At 38.4% G+C, this 21,672-nt stretch overlaps 1 protein-coding gene across 2 annotated transcripts in view; it reads left to right on the plus strand.

The window, feature by feature from the left end:
- mRpL23 (mitochondrial ribosomal protein L23) overlaps positions 1–21,672 on the plus strand; it is a 59,907-nt gene that overhangs the window by 9,832 nt on the left and 28,403 nt on the right. Inside the window, exons 1-2 of one of the 2 annotated variants that reach the window (XM_090389321.1) lie at positions 4,142–4,260; positions 19,258–19,340. In XM_090389321.1, the coding sequence (XP_090245447.1) occupies positions 4,196–4,260; positions 19,258–19,340 (148 nt within the window). In that variant the 5' untranslated portion in view covers positions 4,142–4,195. Of the gene's footprint in view, positions 1–4,141; positions 4,261–19,257; positions 19,341–21,672 lie in introns of those variants that run through there. The other variant, XM_090389322.1, reaches the window with a different exon arrangement.

Consider the following 21,672-nt stretch of genomic DNA (forward strand, 5'->3'; position numbering starts at 1 on the left):
TCAATGTTGAAGTTGATAGCTTAAAAAAAATTCATTGAGGAACTGGACATACTTTGAGAGGGAAGGGATGTGTGAAATTGTTTTTTTTAATTTTTTTTTTAATTTGGCTCATGCTACTTAAGCTCATACTCTTGCTTTCTTGCATCACATGCCTCTATTACTATTTTGTTCTCCTCACTAATCTGATTGCCTTTTTCTGCACCATATCAATCCTAAAATGAGGCTTCTGTCCCCTGTATGTAGTATCCAAGATGTGGCCTGACCACTGCCTTGTATGACGGGATAATCACCTCCTTTATCTCTGCTGCCAGAATTTTTGTATATCATTGCAAAACCCTGTGAGCTGTCTTAGCAGCCTGTCTGCTCTGCTCATATCTGACTGCGTTATTACCCCGAGGTCCTTTTTAGGCTCCACTACGCTGATTGTGGTACCACTTAGTTGGTATGTTATTCTGGGATTATTGCTACTCACAAGCCATACCTTCTATTTGTCAAAGTTAAACTTCTGTTGCCACTTCTCAGTGCATCTGCCAAAAGTTTGTTAATTAAAAATGGTAGTGCATGTGTATAAATTATATATAAAAAGAAAATTATACTGTAGACTTTTGAAATAACGGCATCTTTTGGGATTCAAGGTGCCGTTATTTTGATTTTTCCTTTATCTAGAAAGTTTTATTTTTAATGTATTTAATGCAGAAATAATGAGGCCAAATTAGAAATAGAGATTAAGAATGCCATTTTATTAACTTCACATAAAAAGAAACAAACATGTTGTCGATCCAATGTTATATTCTGCTATTAATACACTTCTGCTTATGCCCCAATTTATTTTCTTTATTATATCAAGTTTAGTCTGTGCATGTAACACAGTGGTATTACATGCCACTGTGTTACATGCACAGACTGTAACACAGTGGTATCGTCACCATCCTTCCCACACTGGGTGGAAAAGGCCTGGGTTCAAATCCTGTTGACGATGCAAGGAACTTATGGGCATTTTTCGCTCTGTGGTTGAGTTAGTGGGTCTCAGGCGTAGATAGAAGGTTTCCCCCCAGAAACTGAGGTTTTTCGTTCAGCAAAACAGGCAAATCGAGCAGAGAACACTCAGTTTACAGACATAATACGCATGGGTTGGTTGAATTAACATTCTGAACCTAATGTAATAGTTTGGATTATGTCAAGTTTGTCACTAAGCTTTAATTTTTTTTCTTCTCTATGAGGTTTATTAACTTTAGAAGCCATAGCAAGTTTTTAGTTTAAAATAAATGTAAAACAGCAGTATAATCTGTGATATCAGTACAGAATTCACTTTTAAAATGGTGAATGTTAACAAATACAGTAATCACGTGACTTGCTGTTTTCTTTTTTCGGCACTGCTAGACATCTGCGCAGTATGTATACATCCGATCTCAATGTGCTGTTATTTGGGGTGCTGTTATTTCGAGTCTGCTGTAAAAACTTAATGCAACATTTTCTCAGATTATTTTGTAAAACCACATGGTTCCACCTAATACACTTTGAAAAATACTGTCATAAAAGATCACGTATGAGAAAGAAATGAAGTGAGCACTTCTCTTCTTACAAACTATTACTTGTAACTTGTCTAGAAATAGCCACTTATCAGAGGAGATAATGATATAATTTTTTTTTGATTCTGATGAATGAGAAAGTGGCCCTGTTTGGTAAGATGTACTGTACTACATTATACACCGATGAGCCAAGATGACCAGCGAGTCGTTATGCAAATCGAAGCAACTGCAGGTGAACTATGGCATGTGCGCGGGTTGGGACACTGTATAAAAAACACCTGATACTCAGCTCCGTTAATCAGTGTTACTCTCGCTCTTCAGATGGGAAAGGCAGCGGACTTAAGCGAGTTTGACAAAGGCCAAATTGTAATGGCCAGACGACTGGGTCAGAGCATATCCGAAACGGCATGGCTGGTGGGGATGCTCACGGTCAGCCGTGGTTAGTACCTACCGAAAGTGGTCCAAGGAGGGAATACCCATGAACCGCTGGTGAGGTGTTGGGCGACCACAGCTGCTCGAGGTGAGTGAAGGCTCTCTCTCTCTCTCGGATGGTACGTGGCAACGGAAGGGTGAATGGCACAACTCACCAGTAATTGGAATGTTGGTGATGGGAGTAATGTGTCACAACACAGAGTACATCAAACCCTTCTGAAAATGGGGCCGCATAGCTGCAGGCTGCTCTGAGTGCCCATGCTAACCACCGTTCTCTGGCAACTGTGCCTACAATGGGCACGCAAGCAATGAAACTGGACCTTGAGTGATTGGAAGAAGGTCGTCTGGTCCAATGAATCACGTTTCCTATTGCACAATGTGGACAACCGGGTATGTGTGTGTGTCGTTTACCTGGGGAAGTTATGGCTCCTGGATGCACCGTGGGACGAAAACAATCTGATGGTGGCAGTGTCTTGCTTTGGGTGCAATTCTGCTGGGATACTCTGGGTCCAGTTGTCTATGTTCCGGGCACGCTGATGTCTATCATTGCTGACCAGGTACACCCTTTCATGGCAACAGTCTTCCTCTCTCTGGCGGTAGGTGCCGACTTTCAGCAGGATAATGCGCCATGCCACAATGCCCGGATTGTTCGAGACGGGTTTGCGGAACATGAGGAAGACTTCCAGGTGTTGCCCTGGCCTCCAAATTCCCCAGACATCAATTGCATTGAGCATCTGTGGTTTGTGTTGGAACAGCAACTCCGATCTGTGGCATCTCAACCACGGACCGTACAGGAGTTAAAGGATCTGCTGGTTACATGTTGGTACCAGATACCACAAGACACATTTAGAAATCTTTCAGCATCCATGCCTCGCCTGGTATGAGCTGTTTTGGCTGCACATGGAGGATCAACATCATATTAGATAGGTGGTTATAATGTTTTGGCTCATCGGTGTATTAAATTATCTGTTTTGGCCACATAGACTTATTCAATAGCAGAGATTATACACAGACAACTGGAGGGCAAAGAAAGACTTGAAAGACTAAGGGAAAAAGGTAGTTGGATTGTTGTATGACAGTTGACCACTGGCAGATAGTCTAATGGAAAATGTTTGCACCTTATTATTCTTCTTCTCTGTGTGCCGATCTCCTAATGGAGGTCGGCGACCACAACAGTAAATGTCTCTGTCTCTGTCTCTGGTTACTCTGAAACCTTATTATTAAAACTAATAATGGTACAATAAAGTATTAACATCAAATTAAATTTTAGAAAATAAAGGTGGGGATAATATGGTTATGGGGGGCAAGGAAATGGAGGAGAGTATTTACTTTTTTGAGTGATATTGGAGGTATTTTTGGAAAAGAATTAATTAGGAATTCTCTTTTAAACTCAAAACTTTTTTACCCCCAGGGGCTCACATCTGGTGAGTATGGGCTTGGCACACCCAGGGTCCTGAGCTGGATATCATCATTCTTCTCTTTCTTGGTGACTCCCTTCTATTTCGTACACCTCTCTCTCTCTCTCTCTCTCTCTCTCTCTCTCTTTCTCTCTCTCTCTGTCTCTCTCTCTCTCAGGGGTAACTCAGAATTTTTTTTTTTTTTTTTTGGCTGGTGCAGCAAAAGCCTCAGTCTTCCTTGCACCATATGGCTAATTATAATAATAATAATAATAATAATAATAATAATAATAATAAAAACATGGATCTCTATCTTAACATATTGTAAGCTTGCACAAATAAAGCTACTATGGGCCATTTCCATTATTTTTTAAGTAAATTGTAAGTTTATTGGACGAAACATCAAAATAGCTACTTCTTTTCTGATTTTAATTTTTTTGCTTTTTCTTTTGAGTGACCCATAATATTCTTCTCTTAGGTATCCACTTTATGTAAAGGGAAATCCACAATTACGAATTTTTCTCCCAAACTTTTGGATGAAGTTAGTCAAGCCGGATCTGGCTAATTATAATAATAATAATAATAATAATAATAATAAAAACATGGATCTCTATCTTAACATATTGTAAGCTTGCACAAATAAAGCTACTATGGGCCATTTCCATTATTTTTTAAGTAAATTGTAAGTTTATTGGACGAAACATCAAAATAGCTACTTCTTTTCTGATTTTAATTTTTTTGCTTTTTCTTTTGAGTGACCCATAATATTCTTCTCTTAGGTATCCACTTTATGTAAAGGGAAATCCACAATTACGAATTTTTCTCCCAAACTTTTGGATGAAGTTAGTCAAGCCGGATCACCCAAAACCACAAAATACAGTTCAGTTTATTGTTTCAATGGAGTAAGTATCATATTTTATTTTAAAAATTTGTGGAATCTGAATATTTTGCACAGACACTATGCCCAGTAATATTTTCATCCTTTATTATTATGTAAAAAATTTGTTGAAATACTGGGGTGTTATCTCAGTGCAAGACTTGAAATATCGTAATAAATGCTGCAATGCATTTATTATGATTTTTAAATTTTTTTAAAAATTTAATTTATTAAGATATTTATTAATTTCATTTTTAATTTAAATAGCATTACCAAAGAGTTAATTCACTATTCAGTTAAAAACTGAGATCAAAATAGCCGAGCACTTAAGAGTTAAAATATACTTCTGTTTCTGTATTTATTTTGAAGTTTCCTTCCATATTTTTATTGAATAGCAGATTTTATTTTTTGGTAAGGCTAACTAGTAAAATGAAACTAGTAATTTTTTTGGTTGAATTGTGGACCATGAAGTCATTTTTAAAGTGAGCTTTATGCCAAGCATGTTGCTGTCAAAGGAGGGAACCAAGCTTCAACACATAAAATGGAATAAATGCACCAGCTGGGTTCTATTCATATTACCATTCTTGTTAATATAGTCCTGAATTGCATCACCTTAATCAATGTTGGCAGATTTGTCTAATTTGAATAATGCATTACTTCAGTTTAAGTTTCTGGCATTTTTAAAATTCTTATTCAGCAAAGCAATTTCTGTATATGAGTTCTTCAGTAGAGCTGAAGAGTGTATTTATTTGTTGTAATGCAGCCATCTCTTTTTAAATCTTCAAACAGGCCTATGGGGCTGGGAATTTCCATACTATAATGATTAATGATAAACACCAGCCAAGATTAAACTGAAAATTTACTATGCAATGAAATAATATACAATGATGCAAATAAAAATAAAACACTGATTAGATTATAGTTAAAATATAATTTAAAATATAGTTAAAAGCAATAAAATTAATTAAAATAAACTAGGTTAAAAGCGATAAAACAATGAAACCTGGAGCTTTCGGAGAACTGCCGTCTCCTTCTTCAACAGCATACTACTAGTGCTAAGACACATCCTTAAGTAGCCGGTCCATGGCACTCATGCACGTGATCATCAGACACATGATCTACATTCTCCATGCGCGTATCGGAAATGGAAGTGGCTCGGGAGCATGTCAAACAGAAACGGTCATCCCTTCTGAGGACAACTGCCTCAAACAGGGGGTGTAAACGGATCCCCCTGTCCCTATTAATAGTATTGTGACTGGATGAACCGATTCGCAAGCTCTCGAGCCACTTGCGTTCCCAAAATCCATGGGCGCGGTCAGTAATGACCGCGTCTTCAGGGGAGATCCGATGCTGCTTTTCCCAGAAATGCTCTGCCACAGCAGACCTCGCATAGTTAGCAGTCTTGATAGCGGTCGTGTGTTCCCCCAGACGGTCCTTTAAACGTCGCCCCGTTTCCCCCACATAACACTCCTCACAATCCGGGCACTTAATCTCGTAGACCACATTGCTAGTATGGTCCTGGGCTACGGGATCTCCCCTGAAGATGCGGTCATTACTGACCGCGCCCATGGATTTTGGGAACGCAAGTGGCTCGAGAGCTTGCAAATCGGTTCATCCAGTCACAATACTATTAATAGGAACAGGGGGATCCGTTTACACCCCCTGTTTGAGGCAGTTGTCCTCAGAAGGGATGACCGTTTCTGTTTGACACGCTCCCGAGCCACTTCCATTTCCGATACGCGCATGGAGAATGTAGATCATGTGTCTGATGATCACGTGCATGAGTGCCATGGACCGGCTACTTAAGGATGTGTCTTAGCACTAGTAGTATGCTGTTGAAGAAGGAGACGGCAGTTCTCCGAAAGCTCCAGGTTTCATTGTTTTATCGCTTTTAACCTAGTTTATTCTAATTAATTTTATTGCTTTTAACTATATTTTAAATTATATTTTAACTATAATCTAATCAGTGTTTTATTTTTATTTGCATCATTGTATATTATTTCATTGCATAGTAAATTTTCAGTTTAATCTTGGCTGGTGTTTATCATTAATCATTATAGTATCTCTTTTTAAAGTCAGTAATAACCTGAGCTAGATGTCGTCATTCTTCTCTTTCTTGGTGATTCCTTTCTATTTTTGACTCTCTCTCTCTCTTGCACACGCACAGGGGTAACTCAGGATTTTTTTTTTTTTTTTTTTTGGCTGGTGCAGCAAAAGCCTCAGGCTTCGTTGCACCATATGGCTAATAATAATGATAATAAAAAGTTGATCTCAAAGGCATTAAGTGGAGATTCTACTTATCTAGATTCCTCAGTTGCTTATAAACTGGAATGTTGCTTTGCGACTGGAATTCCTTTTATGGGAAGGCAGAATGATGAGAGCAAACCAAAGTTAACAAGAATAAAGTTGTTGGGCATCAATGCTGTGTCTGTAAGAGCATGTATTTCTTGTTTGGTTTTCTGGATGAAAAACCTAAATTTCCAGAAGATAAAATGGTGCAACCTTCACCCAAGATAGACTAACTCTGCAGTAGAGTTCTTCAGTAGAGCTGAAGAGTGTATTTATTTGTTGTAATGTGGCCATCTCTTTTTAAAGCCAGTAATAACCTGAACTGGATATCATCATTCTCCTCTTTCTTGGTGATTCCCTTCTATTTTTGACCATGTTGTGAAAAAAGCTGGTTCAGAACCCAGAATTTTTCATCATGGTTTAGAAGAATGGCAAGTGTTATTAATATTCTGTGAGGTCACAGGTCCCAGATATTAGCATTAGTAGAGGCATACAATGCAAGAAAGTAAGCGTATGCAGCAAAAAAAAAAAAAAAAACATCCCCCCCCCATTTCACCCCTCCGTTCGTTTCAAATGGCTGTCCAGCTCAGCTTTAAATTCATTTAGGCTATTAGCTTCCACAACAAAAGATGGAAGCCTGTTCCACCAATCAACACCTGCTGGCTAAAGGCAGATTTCTGCACATCTATTCTGCAATTGTCTTTCCTCAATTTGAAACTGTGTCCCCTCAGGTTCTTAGTCTGAGCAAGAGGAAGAATCCCATCAGCATTCAGCTTGCTCAACCCATTCAAGGCCTTATACATCTCAATCAGATCACCTCGCAGCTGCCTATTCTCCAGGTGCTGCAATTTGCAGAACTTAAGCTTTTCTTGGTAAGAGCACCCCTTTGTTCCCATCACTAATCTTGTTGCCTTTCTTTGTACTCGTTCTATCAACTCTACATCCTTCCTAAAATGAGGCCTCCAGACAGTATTCTAGGTGTGGCCTGACCATTGCCTTGTATAACGGGATAATCACATCCCTGTCCCTGCTAGTAAAATTCCTATATATATCTGACAAGATTCCATGATCTGCCCTTGCAGCCTGTCTGCACTGAGAACAAACTTCATATTTGACTGCATAATTACCCCCCAGGTCTTTTTCATTTTCTACTTCCCTGACTGTAGTACCACACAGTTGGTATGTTTCTTTTTGGTTATTGCTAGCCATATGCAGTACAGTCAGTCCTCGTATAGCACGATAGTTGTGTTCCTAGAAACCCTCGTGCAATGCAAAATCGTGCAATATAAACAACAGGCCCTATGGGAAAAATAGAGTTATGTGCCGACCACCCAAGATTGAACACACATTTGTAACCAAAACATTACCAAACACAATAAATAAGAAGCACTGCAGGATCATCTAGACAAGACTTCAGTTATAGCTCGGACACAGCATGGTTTTGTTAAGGGGAAGTCTTTCCTATTCAATTTGATTGGATACTATGATGCAGTCACAAAAGAACTGGATGCAGGGAATAACTTTGATATTATATACTTGGATCTTAGAAAGGCTTTTGATACTGTTGCACATGGAAGACTGCTGCACAAATTGGAGTAGTGTGGCATTGGAAGCAAATTGCTGCTATGGATAAAGGGGTGGTTGAGGGGGAGAAGACAGAGAGTGGTAATCAATGGACACTGCTCATCGTGGACTAATGTTATTAGTGGAGTCCCTCAGGGTTCAGTATTGGGTCCATTATTGTTTTCTGTATTTATAAATGATATTGATGATAGTATATCAAACTTAATGTCCAAGTTTGCAGACGATACGAAGGTTGGCAGGGTTGTCAAGGACACTACTGACACTATGCTGCTGCAACAGGATCTGGAAAGGTTGAGCAGATGGGCTGAGAGGTGGCAAATGGAGTTTAACATTGACAAATGTAAAGTACTACATATGGGAAACGGCAACCCCAGAGCAACGTATGAACTCTGTGGTACTACACTGACAGTTGTAGAGAATGAAAAGGACCTGGGGGTGGTTGTGCAGGCAGATATGAAGTTCTCTGAGCAGTGCAGACGGGCTGCAAGAGTAGCTCATGGTGTATTGTCAATGATATATAGGAATTTTTCTAGCAGGGATAAGGAGGTGATTATTCCCTTGTATAAGGCAATGGTCAGACCACACCTAGAGTACTGTATACAGGCCTGGAGGCCTCATTTCAAGAAGGATGTAGAGCTGCTGGAGCGAGTACAGAGAAGGGCAACAAGAGTAGTGAATGGAACAAAGGGGTGCTCTTACGAAGAAAGGCTTAAGTTTTGCAAATTACAGTGTCTGGAGGCTAAGCACCAGCGAGGTGATCTGATAGAGGTGTATAAAGACTTGAATGGTTTGAGCATGCTCAATGCTGATGGGATTCTCCATCTTGCTCAGAATAATCACCTGAGAGGGCATAAATTCAAATTGAGGAAAGACAGATGTAGGATAGACGTGCGGAAATTTACCTTTAGCCAGCGGGTGGTTGGTTGGTGGAACAGACTTCCATCCCTTGTTGTGGAAGTTGATAGCCTAAATAAGTTTAAGGCTCAGCTGGACAGGTATTTCGAACGAACAGAGGGGTTAAGTGGAAGTGGTTATTTTTTTATTTATTTATTTATTTTATTTTATTTTATTTATTTTTATTTTTGGCTGATGCTACATAAGCTTGCTTTCTTGCATCAAATGCCTCTACTAATGCTAATGCTAATGATAGGCGTGCAGAAGAGGTGTAATGTATAGTTAAAGGATTTGTGTTAAATTGACTCTTGATTTTTTTTTAAGGAGTCCTTATGTGCTGTAATGTAATAACTAGATCGTGAAAATTAAGCTAAGCTATACATACGATCTAGTTATTACATTACAGCACATAAGGACTCCTTAAAAAAAAAAAAAAATCAAGATTCTATACTAGTATGTGAAATGTCTGAATCCGAGAAAAGCTATCGTCGCACTCTGGCTGCTTCTGATAAGAAGCATTACCCAACCACCCCTTCTATCTACCCTATCCTTCCTAAATAGATTATACAAGCCATACTGAAACTCATCATCCCATATTTCCGGGTGGCACCACATTTCCGTAAGCCCTATTATGTCCGCGCTACTTGTTTTAACCAGCAGTTCGGATTCACTCATTTTATTGACGATACTTCTAACATTACTATTTAAACAATTAAGACTTACTGTTCTTGTTTATTTAACAACCCTAACACAAGCCTTGAAGTTTTTTAGGCTCGCTTCCCTGGCATTAGCTACCCGCTCACTTGAACTGTTTCTGCCCCCAGAACATCTAGATAATATGTCCAGTTGGGGTAACAGATGAGAACTCTTCAGGTATGTGCAAGAGTTACTTTAACCACTATTATCAGATAAACGCATGAAAGTATTACCCACATTCCCCCCTAACTAGCAGTTTCCTGAACCTTTAAGGTATCCTCAATAATACTGGCAAAAACATTTGCACCACCTTTGTTTAAGTGTATCCCGTCTCTACAAAACAAATTCCTTCTACCTACAAGTGTGGGCCAAGCTGATAGAAATTCCCCCCCAAAAGCCTTGCAGAGTCCTTCAAGTCATGAGTTAATCCACAGGGCTTTTAACATATAATCCCTCCTATCATGTCTGGGCAGAATTGCAGACACATAGACATTGTGGCCTATAGCTTGCGGCATTTCCTCAGCATGGTCCTGTATTTTTCCAACAAATCATCAGATTGTGTATGTTTAATGTCATTAGTCCCCACATGAATAATAATATTCTCTTTACCCCCATTAAAATCTGACAATCTGTTGGTGACATCATTAATAGTTGCTCCCGGCAGACATACCCTGGTTCTACTCCACCTATCCTTATTACAAAAAATATTCCCCGTTTCCCTGACAATGGAGTCTCCTAATAAAACAAAGTCCTTTTGAACCAGAGTAGTTTGAACTTGGTTTTCTGTTTTGAGGCCCGAATTAGGTGTGCATTACTTGGTAGATTGCTGGAGTATTGAGTCCCTGACGAGCTACGAGATGCATTATTCTTAAGGGCAAGCACCCGTTTTTTTAGTGACTCAAATTGTTCCATCAGTGCACCAAATTGTAATTTAAGATCGGTGCACTCCGTACATCGATCACAAAGAAAAGAATCCCCAGGTGAGCTATGATTAGTCATCAGGTCGACTGGTCGACCTTGGAAAACATTCCACAGGTTCCGCAACGGATTAAATCATGACTCACCCGTAAATCGCTATCAGCTATTTCTGTGTTTAAAGGCAGATCTCGTAATTACCATTATAAAATTAGCTAAATATCAATGAAAATTAACTTTAAAAAATGATATCTGTAATATTATAAAAATCAAACTGTTAACAGGAAAACCTATAACAAAATAATCCAATAATATCTAAATAAATCAAATATTTAAAAGCAATAAACAGCAATCCAATCCACTTAACTAAGGAGCCCTGATGAAGCATGTCTGCTCACAAATGTGAGACTATCTACGCTTTAAATAATGGTGCAATACCAGTGGCTGTAATGAGCCAAGAGCGATTAAATGCCTTATCCCTAATTTCCATTGAACACGAGTTTGCTGAAAAAATAAACTGTGAAGACATAATCATCATAAAAATTATGATTGTCTTCAAATCACCATAATATTTGGGGCCCTCAAATATAATTTGCCTAGGGGCCCCAACTATCCTTAATCCGCCACTGACAATGTAGAATGAAAGACAGAGTGAATAGACTGGTCACTGAGTGAAAGAGTGAATTAACAATTATGGTAAAAGGAAATAAATGTCAGTTTTGGTGAAAGAAAGACGGACCCAGCATGAGGGAAAGAAAGTGAATGATTGTTATGGTGAATGAGAATGAGTGGAAGAGCAAATGTAATTGGCTGAAAGAATACAAAATTAATAATAACTTACACTACTTTATATATACTAACAAACATTTACTAACAACACTACTGACTGCATTCTCCCCTGGCCTGCAAAAAACTTGCGGCCAGGCCTGCTCCACAACTGAAGAATAATAGTAAGTTCAGGTGCCCAGAGAGTGCAGTGCAGTGCAGAAAGCAAGAGGCGAACAAATGAAATGAAAGCCAGAAGAATGAATGAGAGTGTAAGTGTGTGAGAAAAAGAACACAAACCATAAATGTTAGTTAAGTTAACACTAACCCCAGTTTTATCTTTTATATTCTTTCTTATTAAAAAAAAAAATATATATATATAAACTTAAGTGAGAATAATGATTAAAGTAAAAATAATAAAAATGCCAGCAGCATGGCAAGACAGAAGAGCGAAAATTGTGAAATTATACGTAACAATCAAACCAACAGGGAGGGAAGAGGATAAAATTATTGCAGCAGAAACTCTCGAAGATAATTTAGAAAGTCTAAATACAAAGATAATAAAATATAATCAATTAAATTTTGAATAGCCAATTAAATGAAATTTAACGGTGCCCCCTCTGACAGGCACCAGGTCCAAATTTATGTGAAATATCATGAGCAGAGATGTGAACAACTACAATAAAATAAAATAAAACAAAAACAGAAATAGACTGACCATTATGCCCCATCTCAACAGAGGACCACAAGGCCAATAATGGTCAGGGAATCGCTGCATTTTGATCGCTAGACAAATCGCCGCAAAGGCGATTTGTCTAGAACAAGATAGTGGTACTGATCTAAAACGAAAGATCAGTACCACTATCCGATCCCCAGATCAAACCGCCAATGCAGAGGACTTGAATAGCGGTGGTCCTGATGCAGCGAAAATTAAAAATAGGACAGATACAAGGACCACTGCTATTCAAGTCCTCTGCATTGGCGGTTCGATCTGGGGATCGGATAGTGGTACTGATCTTTCGTTTGATTCGCCTTTGCGGCGATTTGTCTAGCGATCGAAATGCAGCGATTCCCTGACCATTATTGGCCTTGTGGTCCTCTGTTGAGATGGGGTATAATGGTCAGTCTGTTTTTGTTTTATTTTATTTTATTGTAGTTGCTCACATCTCTGCTCGTGATATTTCACATAAATTTGGACCTGGTGCCCGTCAGAGGGGGCGCCGTTAAATTTCATTTAATTGGCTATTCAAAATTTAATTGATTATATTTTATTATCTTTGTATTTAGACTTTCTAAATTATCTTCAAGAGTTTCTGCTGCAATAATTTTATTCTCTTCCCTCCCTGTTGGTTTGATCGTTACGTATAATTTCACAATTTTCGCTCTTCTGTCTTGCCATGCTGCTGGCATTTTTATTTATTTTTATTATTTTTATTTTAATCATTATTCTCACTTCAGTTTATATCTCAAGCGTCATGTAGAGGAAAATGCTCTTTGCTGTCTCTGATGTATGCTTTACCCCTTTTTTAATGAGATTCAGTTTTCAATTATTTCAAACATTATTCAAATGTAAGTATATCACATGACAGTAGTGGACTGATTTGCTAATGCTGTGCCTGTGCTACCATCCATAATTCATGTTTTGCCTATATAATCTGGTTAAGATTACTTTTGTCAGTGGTGTGGCGTTGCATTTGAGTGCTTGTATCTGCCCTATTTTTAATTTTCGCTGCATCAGGACCACCGCTATTCAAGTCCTCTGCATTGGCGCTTCGATCTGGGGATCAGATAGTGGTACTGATCTTTCGATTGATTCGCCTTTGCGGCGATTTGTCTAGTGATTGAAATGCAGCGATTCCCTGACCATTAATGGCCTTGTGGTCCTCTGTTGAGATGGGGCATAATGGTCAGTCTATTTCTGTTTTTGTTTTATTTTATTTTATTGTAGTTGTTCACACCTCTGCTCATGATATTTCACATTACAGTGTCTGGAGACTAGGCACCAGCGAGGTGATCTGATAGAGGTGTATATAGCCTTGAATGGTTTGAGCATGCTCAATGCTGATGGGATTCTTGCTCAGAATAATCACCTGAGCGGGCATAAATTCAAATTGAGGAAAGACAGATGTAGGATAGACGTGCGGAAATTTGCCTTTAGCTAGCAGGTAGTTGGTTGGTGGAACAGACTTTCATCCCTTGTCGTGGAAGTTGATAGCCTAAATAAATTTAAGGCTCAGCTGGACAGGTATTTCGAATGAACGAAGGGGTGAAGTGGAAGTGGGTTTTTTTTTTTTTTTTTTTTTGGCTGATGCTGCATAAGCTTGCTTTCTTGAATCATATGCCTCTACTAATGCTAATAAATTTGGACCTGGTGCCTGTCAGAGGGGGCGCCGTTAAATTTCATTTAATTGGCTATTCAAAATTTAATTGATTATATTTTATTATCTTTGTATTTAGACTTTCTAAATTATCTTCTAGAGTTTCTGCTGCAAAAATTTTATTCTCTTCCCTTCCTGTTGGTTGGATTATTACGTATAATTTCACAATTTTTGCTCTTCTGTCTTGCCCTGCTGCTGGCATTTTTATTTATTTTTATTATTTTTATTTTAATCATTATTCTCACTTAAGTTTATATCTCAAGCGTCATTGTGGAGGAAAATGCTCTTTGCTGCCTCTGATGTATTCTTTACCCTTTTTTTAATGTAAGATTCATTTTTCAATTATTTCAAACATTATTCAAATATAAGTATATATATATATATATATAACCTAACAGGAAAAAAAAAAATTATTATAAACTATAAGAAAAGAAAAAAAAAAGTATAAAAATAGAATGCAGATAGAATGAGAATGAAGTAAATGTGTGTCTCTCTCTCTCCTCCCCCCCACCTGGTGAGTTCCGCACTGCCAGCTAACATATCCCACAGTTAGAGCGGGATGGGGAGTTTGACCTTCCTACTGGATTCGACAAGACATCGGCCTGACAACCATCACCAATAAAGACATACTGCGGCTTTGCTGCCAACACGCCATTTGGCAAACTGAACTGGGTACTCTAACCCAGTTCCCTTTAAAACCCCATCCCCAGGCAGGGGAAGGAGGAGACAGGTCTCTGTCTCTTCCCTCCCTGCCTCCCCCATTCTTCGCCTGGTGAGGCTCGTTCCCACTGACCTCTTTGGGGGATGCCTACTCTATCGTCCCCATCCTTCTACTTGTTTCCCCAGTCTCCAGTCTCTCCCCCCACTAACTAAACCGAATGAGTATGCCTCTAACAATGCCGCCAAATTCTAATCAGCGTCAAAAAATTCAATTGTAAACTTCTTTCACCTTTCCAAATTCTAGTGTTCATTCCCCCCCCCCCCCCTTTTTCTTTTCGGCCTTGCCACTGAAATCCTTGGATAATAGGTGGTGGGACCTGCCAGAGTATTTAAATAATCTACTGGATGCCTGACCTGCCTCTTCGTGGCAAAGTGTGGGCAACAGTGGGTCCCAATATGGGCCCAATGGCTAAATGGTTTGAGAAACAACAGAACATAACACTACACAACAAACCACTCCAACACACTTTTTAAATCTCTGGCCTCCACAGAGTTCTGTGTCACTTACAAAGAATACAATGCGGAGTTGGGGGAAATCCCCGGTGTCGTCAGACAACTAACACACTGTGCATATGATACAAAGGTTGGTAGGGTGGTGAACTACTGCAACAATATCGAGGAAATTTGGGTCAGTGGGCTGAGAAATGGCAGCTGAATTTTAACATTGACAAATGCAAAGTACTGTACATGGGTAGCAGTAATCCCAGAGTAACTTATCAACTGTGTGGTACGAAGCTCAGGGTAGTGGAGAATGAAAAAGACCTGGGGCTAATTGTGTGGTCAGACATGAAATTCTCCGAGCAGTATAGACATGCTGCTAGGACAGCTCAATGGGTTTTGGGAATGATATAAAGAAACTTTGCTAGCAGGGATAAGGAGGTGATTATCCCTTTGTATAAGGCCATGGTTAGGCCGCATGTTGAGTACTGTATACAGGTCTGGAGAGGCATCATAATTGTGAGTGCAGCATTGTTTTCAGGGTAGGTCCCTATGGTCTGGAGGTATAATGCATCCCGAATTCTCCAGGGGGGGGGATCAAAGGGTGACAAGTAATTACAGACCTCTTAGCTTGACTTCTGTATCAGGGAAAATCATCAAATTGTTAGTTAAAGAAGGAATGCACTTATACTGCAGTCACAGCATGGATTTGTTAATGGGTGATTGTGACCAATTTGGCTACTATGATGCAGTTAGAAAGGATATGGATGCAAAATATTTTGACATTATATACTTAGATTTCAGGATAGTTTTTAATAGCGATGTGCATAAAAGACTGCTATAGAAAGGAGAATGTAGTATTAAGGGCAAATTACTACTAAAGATAAAGGGATTGATGAGTGGGGAAGACAGACTGTGCTCTTTGTTGGCTAATGTTGTTACTAGAGGCATCCAGGGTTTAGTTCTGTGGCTTGTTTTCTGTATTTCTTAATGATATTAATGATGGTGTTATTAGTCTTAATAAATTTTCAGATGGTAAGAAGGCCTGGTAGTTAACCATAGTAATGCCAAACATAATCGAAAGCCTTTGAGATGTCAAGAGCAACTGCTTGTGTTTCACCGAACTTTTCCATTGAATTTGTCCATAAATGGATCAATAGTGGCGATCTTGATCAGATGGAAGGTTTCTAGGTAGTTTAAGAGTTGCTGGTTAATTGATTTCTCCATTACTTTAGAAAGAGTAGAAGTAATTGCAATGGGACAATAATTGGATGCGAGGGATTTATCACAATTTTTAAAAACTGCCTGGATATGAACAAATTTCCAAGCAGAAGGAAAAACATCTTTGGAATAAGAAAGTGAAAGGTGGCAAAGAACAGGAGTAAGTTCAGGAGAACAGGGTTTGAGAACAAGTGAAGAAATACCATCAGGACCTGGAGCTTTCTTAGCATCAAGAGTTGTCAAAATCCTTCTGACATCCTTCTGACGGAACACCACAGGAGGCATTGAATGGAATGTGTTGGGAATGGCGGAAGGTGTTTTACCAAGATAATTAATATATGAGTTGGAAGAAAATTGGGATGCTAACAGGTCAGCTTTATCCTTGGCTGAAGTGACAACAGAACCATCTGGTTTTGACAGAGGTGGGAGCAAAGATAGGCAAAAGTTGTGGCCAATAGCTTTGGCAAGAGACCAGAATGCTCGGCTACCATTAGGGCAAGAAGGAAGTTTTCTACTCTTAGCCTGTTCAAAATCTAGTTTGGAGTGATTAATAACTGCTTTACAATTGTTGCGAGCTTTGGTGTAGGCAGAAAATGTAACTGAAGAATTAGAAACAAGCCAATTACGATATGCAACGTTTTTCTCTTGAACAGTCTTAGCACATTTATTGGAAAACCAAGGTTTAGATAAAGGATACAATTTTAAAGTGGAGTGTGGAATAAAGGATTCCATTCCTGCAAGAATAATTTCACTGACACGATATGAGCAAACGTTGACATCAGAAGTTTTGAAACAGTAATCCAACCAAGGAAAAGAAGAAAAGAAATCTCGCAGGTCATTCCATTTTGCATTCTTGTAATGCCAAACAACAAGAGGTTTGGAATGGCCGTGAGATAAAGGCTCCATTGGAGAAGAGACAATCACCAAATTCTGATCTGAGATGCCCAAAGGACCACTCACTTGACCGTGTACTTAAAGGGTTGTTTGTGAGAAAAAGATAAAGCATGTTGGCTGTACGGTTAGAATTGTCCAGTATTCTGGTAGGTAAATGAACAATCTGTGCAAGGTCATTAGTAATTGGAAAAGCCTCAGCATCTCGACCAGCTGGGTCAGTGTGACTAGAAAACGGAAGCCAGCTGGAGTTGTGAACATTAAAATCACCAAGGGAAATTACCTCACTGTTAGGAAAGTTGGACTGGAGAAAGTTAAGTTGCAAAGAGAGGAAGTCAGAGTTCCACGTGATTAATGGAGTTGGGAGAATGGTAGAGACAACAGATGAATTCCACAGAATGATGTAGAGAGATATTAAGCCAGCGAAGATCGAAGAGAGGAGATTCCAAATTACCAAGTCTCTGACAGGGAATATCGAAATGGACATATGCACAAGTACCACCTTTGAGGCGAAAGGAATCATACAGAAAATAATTTGGGCAACTGAGATGAGGAGTAGTTGAATCAACCAATAACTGAGATTCTGTTAGAAAAAATACATGGGATTTGGCAGACTGCAAGTGGAAATGGACAACGTTGAGATTAGAATTGAGACCACGTATATTTGTGAAATGAACTAGGAAGTGTTTGAGAAGTTTAGATTTTTCCGTAGATAAGCTTACTTTATTAGTTTGACAATTAGTAAGAAAAAGTAAGAAAATACTTTTTAAAGTGACAAATAGTAAGAAAAAGTGGGCGGGACATGCTGTATGAAGTAATGAAATTTTTGGATATGGCGTACACATGGTAAGAATATACCCTGATCCTTGACATAACGTGGCCTCGACAATGCCCCCTGCATACACACTACTCGGATTCCCTCCAGTCAGTACCTGGCAGAGTAGAGGTAGCAAGATTATACACTAGCTAATCCGGAAGCCTCCTAAAGAGTTACCAATAGGTTCGGTCCGGTGTATTCTCTAGCGGCCGGCCTGCGAACACCGTTTTAGAGCTGTACCCTCGAAATGTAAGGAAGATTGGATCTCGCATGATTTTCATCATAAGCTCAAAAGTCATCAGTCATACTGCATGATGGAAAGATGGGGAAGTGTTGACCGGAACTTTAAGAAAGATATAATTACCATCAGGGGTAAAGGAAGGGGTTTTTGCTTCTGTAAAGGTGAGTTCAGTTATTTGTTATTTTTGGTTTTTAGGAGCATTAGCAACTGAGGCCATATTGCTCCGGGGATATGTGGTGGTCATTTCCTGACCTTTCCGCATCCTCCATATTTGGTGGTGACGGGCTCGAACCCCGGTCTAATCAAGAAGCGTGGTGTGTGCTACGTGCTGCTGCTCACGTGACATTCTCTCAGATATGCCAGACAAGGACAAATAATAATGAAATCATTTCCTTTGGATTCCCAATTCCCAAATTACTTTTATATTTGATGCTACTGGTAGACATCTCATTTAACTTACCTTAAATCAATTTAAATATTGAATGTGACATTACAATTGATATTTAGCTCAAAAATATTTGTTATTGTGGTATAATCTATATATCTTAAATACTGGATTGTGTTATAAGTTAAAATCTGTTGTGTGTATTTTTTTTATTACGACATAATAAAATATTACTACATAATATTATTTTACTACATAATAAAATATTTTATTATTTTATTATGTAGGATAGACGTACGGAAATTTGCCTTTAGCCAGCGGGTAGTTGGTTGGTGGAACAGACTTCCATCCCTTGTCGTGGAAGTTGATAGCCTAAATAAATTTAAGGCTCAGCTGGACAGGTATTTCAAACGAACGGAGGGGTGAAGTGGAAGTGGGTTTTTTTTTTTTTTTTTGGCTGATGCTGCATAAGCTTGCTTTCTTGTATCATATGCCTCTACTAATGCCAAAATGCTAATGCTAATTACATATATATCATCTTTTCTTTATTTAATGTGTTTTCTCTTATTAGGATGTAAGCCAACAGCCTCTTTGACTGTTTTGGATTATGTCATTACTTAACTATCATTCCCATCTAGTTGTGGGTGTGTCCATAGAAACACTTTATTTGTTAGTTCTGACCCAGCCTGTACCTTCCATTGTTACCTGTACTATTTGTGTTATTGTACTTGTAGTCTGATTATTAACAATAAACTGATATTGATTGATTGATTTTATTATATTTTCAGAATGACAAAACTTGATGTCAAAAATTATTTAGAGAGAATATACAATGTTCCTGTAGTTGAAGTTCAAACAAAAGTTCTTTCAGGTATATTTCTCTTCTCAGATCTAAGTATCTAATTGCAAATTTATTCTTTCCCATTTTATATTCTGAGCCTTATTTAATAAAGTTTAAAAGTCACATAATAGATGAGCATTTTCTTTGATTTGAGATTCTTATGAAATATGCTTTTTTTATTTTTTGAGCTTGTCGTTAGGAACAAAATTTTAACTAGGTTTTTTTTTTTTTTTTGCTTAGAAATTTCTTGAAAATAAAGAAATTCAGCATCTATTTTCAAAAGGATTCTCTGATTAATGCTAATCTAACCAAATTCAAGGTGAATGCACATCTCATTGTGAACTATGGGTTGCTCAAGAAATTTGATGGCATGTCATAATGAAAGGCAAAAAAAAGAGTTATTCACCAAATAACAAACCTGTCTAAGAGTTGTAATTGCATAAAATATCATTAAAAAGTTATTATATAAATATACTAATACAATTTTGTTATCAAGATAATCTAACTGGCAACAAAACAAAACCACATCCCTTTATGTGGAGTGGCATGTCATAAGAATTCCATTAACAATTAAAACTATATAAAATTAATTAAAACACCTAAACTCTAACCCCGGGGGGCTCACATCTGGTGAGTATGAGCTTGGCACATCCAGGGTCCTGAGCTTGATTTGAGAAATTCATTCTTCTCTTTCTTGGTGATTCCCTTCTACTTTTGACTCTCTCAGGGTAACTTTGGAACTTTTTTTTTTTTTCCTGGTGCAGCATAAGCCTCAGGCTTCCTTGCACCATATGGCTATTAATAATAATAATAATATAGAATGTTCAGCTTACTAAACTAATTGCTTGTTTACTGATGTTTCTGAATCCACTTTGCTATGGTCTTACAAACTTTTAACAGCTGCTCCAATGTTGATTTACATGAAAATGTTGCAGTAGTAATAGAATTTTACAAAGCAGTATTGTATTGTATTGCAATATACAGGGTATACCATTTATTTCGTACCATAGGGTAATGTGTTTTTCTTTATGTTGCAGGTGTAACATGAACCAAAGATGTGTTTGATAAGAGAAGAGAGTTGATCATATTATTGGTTGCTTCAAGATTAGGGAGGGAAACTGCTGAACAATTTAATGCTTGGTAATTGTGATTGTGAAATTGAAAGTGCACAGTGACCAATTAGGAGATGAGGACCTTCATTTTGGGAAAGTTTGTGGAAAGTCTCAATAAGTCATTGTGTTGCATGTCATGTGAATCTGGCATTTCAACAACAAGCATAATCAAAATTCTGAGTAAAAACAAGTGAACTACAGAAACTGATTGGAGATGATAGTGAGGTTGAGTTCTGTGAATGGGCTATTGAGGAGGTTAATGAAGATTAATGTCAAAGAATTTGTTTTCCAATGAGGCTAATTTTTACATCTCTGAAGTAAACAAACAAAATTTCAGTTTTTGGTCACCAGATAATTCACAATGGATTTACCCCCCCTTCAAGGAACAAGGATGTCCTCGAGTAATGTGGTGTGGAATAGGTGACAATTCAATCATAGGACCTCTCTTCTTTGAAGAGAGGGTCAACAGCGAAAATTATCTGGCAATGCTGGAAGGAATCGTGTTCAGCATTTTGAATGAATTGCATTTCCAGAATGATTCCAGCAAGATGGTGCACCTGCCCATTATGTGACTATTCATGAATGGTTAGATCAACAGTTCCCAAGTCACTGGATAGGTCAAAGGGGATCACAGGAATGACCACCAAGAACCCCAGACTTTTTTCCCTCTGTGGGGTCAATTTGAAAAGCAATGTATTATATTTGGAGAAGATACATGACCTGGACCACGTGAAACTAAGGATCACAGAGGCCTGCATGGATGTGGCAATTGACAATGATATGTTCTTGAGAGTAAGGCTGCATTGGATCAGACACTTATGAAAGTGTCTGTAACGGAATGTTGGAGAAAGTGTCACAATGTATGTCAACATACATTGTGAAATGGCATATTTCCCCATGTTTCCAAATAAATGATACACACTGTAGATCAAACCAGATATATGTGTTCAGAGTATACCATTTTGCTTTCAAAAATAGTAATATACTTGTGCAGCTGCTGAAGCTGAGCAAAATTATACGCTCTTCATTTTAATAGTGAAATACATGAAACTTATTTTCTCCTTTGTTACATCTCAAAATACTCTCCCTCCACCCACCCAACAAGATCATAATATTCACTGGTATAGAAATTATGGTCATCCTTCTCTTGTTGGGTGGGTGGAGGGATAGTATTGAATCTGCTCATTAACACAGTCATTGCCACCTTGCAGAACTTGCAACGAGTTCTGTCACATTGTTAAATGTAACAG

This window comes from Mastigoproctus giganteus, chromosome 14, assembly GCF_048544385.1.
Source record: "Mastigoproctus giganteus isolate SK-2022 chromosome 14, ASM4854438v1, whole genome shotgun sequence".
Lineage (NCBI taxonomy): Eukaryota > Metazoa > Arthropoda > Arachnida > Uropygi > Thelyphonidae > Mastigoproctus > Mastigoproctus giganteus.